General features: G+C 38.4%; 1 protein-coding gene across 4 annotated transcripts in view; it reads right to left on the bottom strand.

The window, feature by feature from the left end:
• The window catches only part of Exoc6b (exocyst complex component 6B), a 672,146-nt gene that overhangs the window by 267,423 nt on the left and 392,185 nt on the right, over nucleotides 1-12,538 (bottom strand). For all 4 annotated transcript variants that reach the window (XM_045152123.1, XM_012951116.2, XM_045152124.1 and 1 more), the window contains one exon: nucleotides 6,392-6,571. In XM_045152123.1, coding sequence (XP_045008058.1) covers nucleotides 6,392-6,571 — 180 coding nt within the window. The remainder of the gene's footprint in view (nucleotides 1-6,391; nucleotides 6,572-12,538) is intronic.

Here is a 12,538-nt window from a genome sequence, read left to right as displayed (position 1 = left end):
TTGGAGCAGCAAGAGACACTCGCATTCACTTACTCTCACTCCCTCTTCTTGCAAATACATGAATAAATAAATAAATAAAACTTTTTCAAAAAAGGAAAATCCAACAGCTATGTACAGATAAGCATGTAAATCAGGGTATATACAATTCTAGAATCACTGTATATAACATACATGATTGCTATGTATATTAGAAATCATATATTATCTAGGCCATTTCTAATCTATGTTCCAATTAAGAATAAAGATGTATACACACACACACACACACACACACACACACACACACACACACACACATATACACACACACATATATATACACACACACATACACATTTATGAATGAATAAAATCATATTACATGAATACACAAATACAGTTTACTAACATATCTGTGTAACTAAGACTTTAAATTTATATCAACTGTTTACTATATAAAGCACAATATTTTAACCAAATAAAGTTATGTTTGAGCTTTATATACTGCAACTATTAATATTTCATAAATAGAATTCCTAAAGTGGAAGTGCATGGTGGAAAGGTACCATTTTAGGGATTTCTGCCACACTGAAGCAGCGACCTCTAAAACAATGTAGTCCTCTACTTAGCAATGTCCCACAAGGCCTACTTCCAGGAATGTTTCTCACAAAAACCGAAAGCTATCATTTCACATCCTTTTGGCAGTATTAAAGCTCAGACTATTCCTGCAACATAAATATACATGTCTTATTACAGAGTCACCTATTTTATTCAATCATTTTTTATTTTCTTTTCTAAATGCCAAGTATAACTTTTGAAAACTTTTCTATTAAGATATCTTTGTATTGTTACAGATGTTAATACACTAAAATTATTTTTCATATTGAGATTTTCTATTTTCTAGTATTCTATTTTCCTTTAATGTACTATCTTTTGTAGTCAAATTATCAGTTTTATCTTAATGACTTCAAGCTTTAACATGGAATTCTACACAGCAGTTAGAAAAAAAATAACACAATGAAATCTGTAGAAAAATGGTCAAACTTGAAACAGATCACTCAGCGAACTCCCCCAATCACAGAAAGACAATTGACACATGGTATCACTCATCTGCAGCTCCTAGCCTGGATCAGCCCAAGATTCTGACATAACCAACAGGCATCTTGAGGACCAGATAATAGGGAGGGTAGGTCTTGAGGGGAGGGGGGGAGGTGGGGGAGAGAAGACAAAACTGGACCCAAATGGAACTGGTACCATAAAATTCTATATCCTGAAAAACAGACTAAAAGGTTGAACCCTCATCAGCACCTTAGAGGGAACACCTGAGTCAAAGGGCCCTAGAGAGGGTGAGATGAAATCTAACCTTAATTTTCTCCTGTTTCTCTGTTGTTGTTGTTGTTGTTGTTGTTTTTATATTTTGTTTCTTTTTCTTCTTGCTTTTCCCTTGGTGCTGGCACAAGTACTAGCATACACTTAACACCCACAATGAGCTATTGACCAAAGAGACCTACAAGGTTTCCCAAAAGAAGACAGACTTCTGTCAGAGCACTTGATTACCACCAGAGGTTAATGCTAAGACCCTACTGCTAAAGACACCATATGCTGTTGGTATGGAACTGGAGGACAGCCAGTCCCCAGACAGTTAGCCCGTTGAGTACTAGAAGGTACTACATGAGCTACTGGGGGAAAGTGGCCAATATCTGTCAGAGCAACATGGGGGTCTAAGATACTCAGAAACAAACAACCTGTAATGTACTTTACCAGGGCCCCAGCTGAAACCATAGAGGAATTGGGGAAATAAGCAAGAGTGCTGCTTTCTTGGTGAGCCTGATATATACAAAGGTAAAGGAGACAGACACTGAGGATGCTCAACTCCTACCAAACCAAAGGTCCAGAGTTATAGAGGCTCCTAAGAACCCATCACTGAAGTAGATCTAAAACAAACCCAACATGGCTCAGGAAATTCACAGAAGAGGGGATGGAAAGATTGTTAGAGCCACAAGTTGAGACATTATGAACAGAGACACTGCCTCTTCCCCATAACTGATGGCTACCCCCACAATGCACAACCCACAATCCCCATGGGGATGACCAGCATCTCCAACAAGGAGGGTCCCTTTGGACGGGGGACAGGGATGAGGGTAAAGATGGTACCAACAAGTGCTCTTTACATGCCAAGTATGTCCATAACTAATTAAAAAGAACAAAGAATAAAACAATAGAAAGTTGGCCCAGAGTCCACTGTGGAAGAGGTGGCAAAAAGAAAGAACCAAAGGAAAGGTAGGACTGCTTACAATACAATCTTTCAGACACAAAACGCCTTGATAGTTGTGATCTCCTAGTACCTGGTACTACTGGCACAGATCTTCATAAAAGGAGGAAAGGATGACGACATCAAAATAAAAAAGAGCTAACTGGAAAGAAATGCTTGATGGAGGGTAGAATTGAGAGAGGAAAATGAGGGTCGGGGTTGGAATTATCATGGACAATAGTCTATACTTATGGAAGCTGTCAATAAAAAGTTTAAAAAATTGTTATTTTGGGACTGGAGAGATGGCTTAGCTGCTAAGGAACCTGCCTGCAAAGCCAAAGAACCTCAGTTCAGTTTCCCAGTACCCAGGTAAGACAGATGCACAAGGTGGCGCATGCATCTGGAGTTCATTTGCAGTGGCTGAAAACCGTATGCACCCATTTTCTTGCTCACTCTCTCTCATACTCTTCCTCTTACCCTCTCTCAACTAAATGAATAAAATAAAATATTAAAAATTGTTATTTTGCTTTATATATTATATATATTTTATATCTAGTAAGACCATACTTTTCTTTTTAATATATTTAACAAAGTTTACCTATTTTTTCTTTCATGCCAATTTTAGAATTGTTTTGTTAATACACATCACCTATCAAATTTATATGGTGCTAGTATATTTACTTGCTATCAAATATATACTTATGTATTTTATTAGACTTGGAAAAACTAATAACCTATTCTTATCCTGGTACATGGTTATCTGTACATAATGAAACTTCAACTCTGTAATATCTTTTCCACATCAATTCTACAAATTCCTTTTTAGAAGCATGCATAAATTTCTGTTTCTCATAAATTACTCAAATATCTTCTTCTACCAACGGCACAAAAGAGTCACTAAGGCACAAATTGTATAACAACAATTATACATTACCCTACTGACTCATCCTTGTGTGATGGGTAAAATGGGTGGTCAACCTAATAGGATTTGTAATCACCATGGAAACAAATCCATGGGCAAGTCTATGAAGGATTTTATAAATAAGGTTTGAGGTAGGGCATGTCATTCCATTGGCTGAAGTCTTAGACTGTGTAAAAAAATAAAAGAAAGCTTGTTGAGCAGCCACATCCATCATTCTCTGCTAGTGGCCAGCTTGTCTTTGTGCTCCCACAAGTCTTCCCCACCATTATGGACTGTACAGGAATAAAGACTCCTTAAACTGAGCTTGTTCAGGTAACTTTTTTATAAGGAAGGTAATCATTCTAGTCCAGACTGATATGGGCCTAAATCTGTAGCAAAAGCTAGTCCTAAACTGATGGCAACCCTCCTATCTCAGCCACATGAGCTACTGTGCCTGGCTCATCCTTGTATTTCTACAATTAATCCTATATAGTAGTCTCTGAGCATTTCAGAGAAGTAAGTCAGTAGTGGAAGAGTGCATAAGAATCAAGATGGACACTGTCCTGATCCATTCAAGCATAAATAACACAATACTATGGGTTGGATATCTTATACACAACAAAAATATCATTGACTGGGTAGCTTCCAAACAAGAGTAAACTTATTTCTCACAGTACTAAGTCCTGGGCAGTTCAAGACCAGGTAATAAGATTCAATGTCAGGTGAGGGTTCATTTCCTACTTCAAGAAATCTTCTTTCAATGAGGAGGGCCCCTCTGGAAAAGGGGAAGGAGTGAGGGAAAGGATACTAAGTATGTGCATAACTAATAAAATTAAATTAAAAAAAAACCTTCTTGGACTAGAGAGATGGCTTAGTGGCTAAGGAGCTTCCCTATGGACCCAGGTTTGATTCCCCCATACCCCCATAAGCCAGATGCACAAGGGGGCACATACATCTGGAGTTCATGCAGTGGCTGGAGGCCCTGGCATGCCCTCGCTCTCTCTCTCTCTCTCTCCACCTCTCTATCTCAAATAAATTTTTAAAAAAATCTTGCTACATCCTTACATAACAGAAGCAACAAGAAACTCTCTATAACTTCCTATATATGAACAATAATGTCCTTCACAATTCTGCCCCCCTCATGATATATTATCTCCAAGCATCTCATCTCCTATGGTTGCTCATTATAACTAGGTTCAACGTATGCATTTTGGATGTACACAGACCACAGATATAAAGCAGAATGTTTGAAGAGAAAAAATATACTGGCAATGTCCAGTCACATTTCTTTCCTGTTGTCAACTGCTGATTTGCTTGCTGCTAAGATACCTTCTCAAGACATTTGCCACATCTTAAAACTAAAGAAGACAGGAGGCAGAATAGGTGAGCATTCTTGGAAATGTAGCAATCTCTACAATCCTGTTTGATGCTGTGTAGACTACCACATGCCAGGCTCTTATAAATACCCTGCAGCACTATGCCTAGAAGCAGAAAACAGAGGGCTGGGAAGATGGTTTAGCAGTTAAAGGCACTTGCTTGCAAACCTGACGGCCCAGGTTTGAATCCCCAATAACCATGTAAATCCAGATTCAAAAGTGGTGCATGCTTCTGAAGTTCATTTATAGTGGCAAGAGGCCCTGGTACACTCATTCATGCATTTATTTATTCTCTCTCTCTCTCCTTGCAAATAAATAAATAAATAACAATATAAGAATAAAAAATAATCATAGCAAGAACAAGTACAAGATGTACACTACAGCTACAAGCCAACTTTGACAAATTAACTGGTGAGTTCATTAAGATGACCAGCCTCCAGACACTGAGGATACCCAAAACACACCAAAGCAGAAATCCAGAAGCTCCTGAGAGCACAATGCTAAAGTAGACTTAAAACACACCCACCATGACTGGGGTATGTTTTTTGAAGACTGGATGAAACATTGCAAGATACACAAAGGGAAAGGGAAAGGGAAAGTCCAGAGGCATTACTCCCACCCTAACCCCTTACAATGATTGACTGCTGCTCTCCATCTCATAACTCACAACCCCATGGTGAATACCAGCAATCCCACTGAAGAGAATGGGCACAAGGAAGAAGGAAAAGATGGTACTAACACATAATGTGTCCATACAAAGTTTCTACCTAAATAAAAAAAAAAAAAAAAGATGACCAACCTCAGGAACAACCCACCTTCACACTACTTGCATTGAAAAAGTAAAGGATGAAACAGGAAAGGTGGCACACCACACATTTTAGATACAATGTTGAACAACCAAGAAAAATACTGGAAAGAGACATGAACAAGTGACTGAACCTGAGAAAACAATCAGAAGCAAATCTACCAATAGGCATATAAGTAACAAATAAGTAGTAAACAATGACTAATGTGCATGCTCAAAAATCAAAGACCAATTGCATAAAAAGACAAAGAGTCTCATCAGAGAATTTCATCTTATACAAAATTTAAAAGAGAACTGGGCGATAACTCAATCATGAGAGAGTGCTTGCTTTGCATACATAAGGACCTGAGTTAAATCCCCAAACACACATTAAGATGGCAAGCACTGGGCAAAGTGGTTAAAAGCACTTGTCTTCAAAGCCTGATGGTCCGGGTGTGGTTCCCCAGTATCCACGTAAAGCCAGATGCTTGCAAATAAAAAGTAAATATGTTTTTTAATGCCATGGTGGCCCATTCTTATAAACAAAGCTCTGGGAAGGTGAGAAAAGGAGGACCCTGGCCACTCTAGCTTACTTGGTGAGTTCCAAATCAATTGAAAACCTGTTTCAAAAAATAAACACAAAACAGATGGATAGCACCTGAGAGGAGCAGCGCCTGAGGTTGTCTCTGGTACCACCACATGCATGTGCACACATGTACCCACACAAACATGCACACCCACACATACAGGAACATGAACACACCTAAAAATTAAAGGTGCTCTACAACTAACAGACCTAGATCTGAAATTCTAATCCCCAACATTGTTCTATATTTCATAAAAGACATTTTTATGTCTTGTATTAATTAACCTGAACCTAACTAGAAGACATAATCATAAGGACCATTGTCAGAATAAACAAAACACAAAAGCCAATGAAAACATATGGCATGAGAGACTTCAAAATCTTCTTGAGCATTTAAAAATATAGGATGAGCTTTGTGATACACTAAGAACTCCTTGGCTAAGCCAAAAACTAATATCTTTTACCAACCTAGAAGGTATTTTGAGAGGCAAAACTAGGAGCAACTACTACTTACAGGAAGGTGCGTGAATACAGCAAATGTGCTCCGAAGGAAGGCGATGAGATCGACTAGGTAATCGCTGGCTTTGTTGTCTAAATCTCCTGTCATCCAGTCATAGTCTGCCAGCTGTAGAAATTGATCAATCTTCTGATTTAAGTTGGTATAAATCTCTTCTTCAGCTGCATGCCTAGCATCCTGTGAAGCAATGTGAAGTTTAAGAAAGCAACCAGACTTCCAGAATTTAAAAAAAAAAAAAAAAAAGTTGTATGTTTTGGACCACCACATAATTCTCACCCACATTAAGTGACACCATTGGAAAGTTTGAGTATCACTTACCACTTTCAAATAATTTTTATTTTTCCAAAAACTCAAAGTAATCTTTAAAAACTTTATGTGTGGTTGGGGCGGGTGGCTGGTTGGTCTTTAAGAAAAGCTATTATTGGTTTGCTTCATTAAATGAGGAACGTACATTCACTGCCCTTGGCCACCTGCTTATTTGCTTCTGTTCAAAAGAAAACGTCCTCTCAGTCGGGCATGGTGACGCACACCCTTAATCCTAGCACTCCAGAGGCAGAGGCAGGAGGATCACTGTGAGTTCAAGGCCAACTGAGACTACATAGTGAATTCAGATCAGCCTCTACTAGACCACAGGGGAAAAATAGAAAAAAAAAAAAGGAAAGGAAAGGAAAGGAAAGGGGAAAGGGGAAAGGGGAAAGGGGAAAGGGGAAAGGGGAAAGGGGAAAGGGGAAAGGGGAAAGGGGAAAGGGGAAAGGGGAAAGGGGAAAGGGGAAAGGGGAAAGGGGAAAGGGGAAAGGGGAAAGGGGAAAGGGGAAAGGGGAAAGGGGAAAGGGGAAAGGGGAAAGGGGAAAGGGGAAAGGGGAAAGGGGAAAGGGGAAAGGGGAAAGGGGAAAGGGGAAAGGGGAAAGGGGAAAGGGGAAAGGGGAAAGGGGAAAGGGGAAAGGGGAAAGGGGAAAGGGAAAAGGGAAAAGGGAAAAGGGAAAAGAGAAAGGAAAGAAAAAAAGATCCTCTCAGAATCCTATTCCTATTCATCTTTTCTGAGACTCCAGGAAGATCCCTTTCTACATTCCCAAGGTCTCAAAATACTCTTAATTCCTTCAAGTTGCTTATGCTTGAGGCCCAGCCTCATCTTCTGTATTCTCAGTAATACTGCAATAGCACTCTCCTTCACTGGAGACCACATAGGTGGCTAGCTTCCTAGCTCATGGTCTCCACAGGAAGACACCAGGTTTCTCATGGGAAATGAAATGTTAGCTCAGTGGCTCTTTCATATGACCTTACCAGGTGGAAGAAACTCACCCTATTTCAATTTGCTAAGTCTTTGAAATAAGTATTTTTCTTCTACTACTGTTATGATTCTATAATTTTTCTATTTTTAGTCTGCTTATATAAAGGATTACATTAGCAGACTTTTAAATACTGAAGCACATTTAAGACACAAAATATCATTCAGTTGCAACACATTTGCTAGTTTATAAAGATTTGTTTAAAAATATTTTATTTATTCATTTGAGAGAAAGAGGCAGATAGAAAATGAGACCACCAGGGCCAAAAGCCACTGTGAATGAACTCCAGATGCTTGCAACGCCTTGAACATCTGCTGTTTTTGGGTATTGGGGGATCAAACCTGGGTCTTTTGGCTTTGCAGGCAAACACCTTATCCACTAAGACCAAGATTTTTATATCCATGTTTATAAGCAACACGCATCAATAGTTCTTTCTTATCATTATTGAGTTTGATATTAGGATAATGATGGCCTCATAAAATGTGTTAGAAGCTGGATATACAGGTTCACACCTTTAGTCCCAGCACTTGAGAGGCTGAGGTAGGAGAACTGTGATGGGTACAAAGACAGCCTGGACTACTGAGTTCTCTGGACTACTCAGTCACTAGTCCAAGCTGGCATCAAACTCAAGACATTCCTGCTCCCTCAGCTTCAGGAGTGCTGAGATTAAAGGCACATGTCGACATGCCTAGCTTCTTTATTATCCTGTAAAGGGTATGAATGGATCATTGTTCATGTATAATATTGTCTTTCCTCTACTTTTCCCTTGGTTAGGCACACTGAAGTTTAATAATTTTATTGTGTGCTTTGCTAAGAATTCACTTTTGAATTTGGTGATGTCCAATAATAGTTTCATTTTTCATTTTTCTTGATTACTACTTAATTTTCTTATTTCTATTATTTTGATTATATTGGAAGTATTAGATTTTTATATTCTGCTATTTAGTAATTAATGCCACAAATTTCGCTGCAAACAATGCATTATGAAAACGGTGGTGAGGTGTGTTTTTATTTTAATTTCAAATAAAATATTTTAAAATTCCTTTTAGGAATCATTCTGGAATCAATTTTTCTTAGAACATATTGTTTAACCTCCAAATATTTTAAGATTTTCTAAGTATACTTTTGTTACTCACATCTGGTGTAATTCCACATGTTTTAAAAGCAGGTTTTTATTATGCCATTAAATTTTTTCAAAGGTATTTGGTTAACCTAGAATATATTGTGTCATCCTCGGTGTTCTGTATAAGTTTAGGAAGAATGTGCACTCTGCTAATGGAAGATGAAATGCTCTACAAATGTCAGTTAGATCCAGTTGATTGAAGTCACCATTCAGGTCAATGATGGCTTCAGCTGGTCTTCTACTTTCTGGATTTGTAACGTCCATACAGAGGTTTTATCAGAAGTAGATGTTGATATACAAATGCTCTTTTATCCTTTTTCTTTCCTTTTCAAATTTTTTTTATTAACAACTTCCTTGATTATAAAAAATATCCTGCCATGCATGGTGGCAGACACCTTTAATCATAGCACTCAGGAGGCATAGGTGGGAGAAGCACTTGAGGTCGAGGCCATCCTGAAACTACATAGTTAATTCCAGGTCAGAGTGGACCACAGTGAGACTCTACCTCAAAAAAACAGAACAAAAACAAAAACAAAATCCAAGGGTAATGCCCACACTACCCCCACTTTCCCCTTTGAAACTCCATTCTCTATCATATCCTCTGCCCCTCTCAGTTAATTTCTCTTTTATTTTGATGTCATGATCTTTTCCTCTTATTATGATGGTCCTGTGTAGGTAGTGTCAGTCAGGCACTGTGAGGTCATGGATATCCAGGCCATTTTGTGTCTGGGGGTAGCACATTGTAAAGAGTCCTACCCTTCCTTTGGCTCTTACATTCTTTCCGCCACCTCTTCTGCAATAGAACCTGAGCCCTGGATGGTGTGATAGAGATATTGCAGTGCTGAGCACTCCTGTCACTTCTTTCCAGCACTATGATGCCTTGTGAGTAATCCCAAGGTCACTGCCATCTGAGAAGAGAACATTCTCTACTAAAAGTGAGAGTAGCATTAATATAAGGGTATGAATATTAAGAGAAGTGGTTACTGGGTAGTTTGATAAGCATAGTGTACATACATTTTGCCAGACAGCAGCAGATGTTACGCCCCTAGGGCTCATGATTCCACGTGTTTTAAGTTTTCACTATCAGGGCTGTATTCCCTCCCATGGAGGGGGCCTCCAGTAAAATTAGAAGGCAGTTGGTTTCCACCATGATAGACATGCCACTATTGCATACATTGGATCATTTGGCCTACTGGCGAAATATAAGGCTTGCAGTGTTCACTATTGAGTATCTTCACTCTCCCATTGAACTACATTGCATATAGAATGGCATCTTTCAGCTTTCTGTCAACTGGTCTACACAGAGGAGGTTATTAGCTCAGTTCTAGCAGGATTTCTCAGTGGCCTTGCAACCCAAGTATGTGGAGTCTTCAGCAACTGGGTCTTGCCATCTATTCCTGGTGGGAAACTAAGGGTCTCGGCAATGGCCTATAATGTTCTGGTAACATCAGGGACCTCCCTGGCTAACAACTCACTGGAAGGTATCCCATCCCTGGCACTGAAAATTTTCTAGCAAAAATCTATGGCTCCTGAATGTTCCATTGCCACAAAAAGTGGGTTTCCATATGATTTATTGATATCGTCTTAGATTTGATTACCTCCCTCCATCTTTCCTTTTTAATCTTTTCCCCTCACCTCACTTAAGCTTTTTACCCCCATTAATCTATTCTTCTACTTACATATATACAATACCATCCTATTAAGCACCCCGATACCTTCCTTTCTCTTCCCTTTATGTTTCTTTTCTAGCTTATTGACCTTTGCTACTGAGTTTTCTTCCTACTCACACAGAAGTCCAGTCATCTGTAGCTAGGATCCACATATGGGAGAGAACATGGGACGCTTGACTTTTGGGGCCTAGGTTACCTCAGTTAGTATAATCCTCTCTAGAGCCATCCATTTTCCAGCAAATTTTCTAACTTCATTTTTCATTAAGGCAGAGTAGAACTCCATTGTATAAATGTGCCATATCTTCATTATCCACTCATCAGATGGGGGATATCTAGGCTGATTCCATTTCCTAGCTATTGTAAATTGAGTGGCAATAAACATGGTTGAGCAAGTATCTCTAAGGTAATGAGATGAGTCCTTAGGATATATGCCTAGGTGTACTACAACTGGGTCATATGGTAGATAGATTTTTAGCTGCCTAAGGAACTTCCACCGTGATTTCCTCAATGGCTGGAACAGAATGAATTCCCACCAACAGTGTAGAAAGATTCCTTTTTTTTTCACAACCATGCCAGAAATTATGGTCATTTGTTCTTATGATGGTAGACAATCTGACAGGAGTGATATGACTAGGGATGTAAAATATTTTTTTACATCTTTTAATTGACTTCTTAGATGTCATATTATTTAATTTTTCAAGTTCTTTTCTATTTACTTTCTTTCCTTTTTCTTTTTTTTTTTTTTTTTTTTTTTTTGGTTTTACGAGGTAGGTTCATTCTACCTCAGGCTGACCTAGAATTTACTATGTAATCTCAGGGTGGCCTGGAACTCACGGTGATCCTACCCCTGCCTGACAAATGCTGGGATTAAAGGTGTAAAACAGCACACCCTGATGACTAGGGATGTAGAAATTTTTTACATGCTTATATGCTATCCATATTTCTTCTTTTGAGAACTCTTTATTTAGTTCCATAGCCCATTTTTAATTGGCTTGTTTGATTTCTTATTATTTAATTTTTTGAGTTCTTTATATATCCTAGATATTAATCATCTATCATATATATAGCTGGCAAAGATTTTTTTTTTACCATTCTGTAGGTTGCCTCGCTACTTTATTCACAGTGCCCTTTGCCATATAAAATCTTTGTAATTTCATGAGGTCTCAGTGGTTAATCTGTGTTTTTATTGCCTGAGCAATTGGGGTTATATTCAAAAAGTCTTTGCCAAGACCAATATGTTGAAGGGTTTCCCTTACTTCTTCCTCTACCAGTTTCAGAGTTTCAGGTCTGATGTTAAGGTCTTTAATCCATCTGAACTTAATTTTTGTGCATGGACAGAGAGAAGAATCTATTTTCATCCTTCTACAGATACATATCCAGTTTTCCCAGCACCATTTGCTAAAGAGGCTGTCCTTTCTCCAATGAGCATTTTTGAAACTTTTATTGACTATCAGGGGGTTATACCTATACGGACTTACATTTGGGTCCTCTATTCTGCTCCATTGACCTACATGTCTCCTTTTGTACCAGGACCATGCTTTTTTTTTGTTACTATGGCTCTGTAGTACAGGTTAAAATCAGGTAGGGTGATACCACCAACCTTATTTTTACTGCACAAAATTGTTTTAGATATTCAAGATTTTTTGTGATTCCAAATGAATTGTTGGATTCCTTCTTCAATTTCCGTGAAGAATGCCATTGGAATTTTGATGGGGATTGCATTAAATGTGTAGATTGCTTTTGGTAAGATTGTCATTTTCACAATGTTGATTCTTCCAATCCTGGAATAAGGGATGTTTCTCCATTTCCTAGTGTCTTCTGTAAAATCTTGGTTGAGTGTTTTAAGGCTTTCAATGTAGAGATCCTTCATTTCCTTATTAGGTTGATTCCATGGTACTTTAATTTTTCATGCATTGTGAATGACAGTGATTCTCTGATTTCATCTTCTGTGTGTCTGTTGTTAGCATACAGAAATGCTACTGATTTCTATGTATTTATTTTGTATCCTGCTACATGGATGTAGGTGTTTATCAGCTCTAAACAACTTTCTGATAGATTCTTTGGG

This window comes from Jaculus jaculus, chromosome 6, assembly GCF_020740685.1.
Source record: "Jaculus jaculus isolate mJacJac1 chromosome 6, mJacJac1.mat.Y.cur, whole genome shotgun sequence".
In the NCBI taxonomy this organism is placed as follows: domain Eukaryota; kingdom Metazoa; phylum Chordata; class Mammalia; order Rodentia; family Dipodidae; genus Jaculus; species Jaculus jaculus.
Note: the sequence above shows the minus strand (reverse complement) of the source record. Positions and strands in the feature narration are given on the sequence as shown.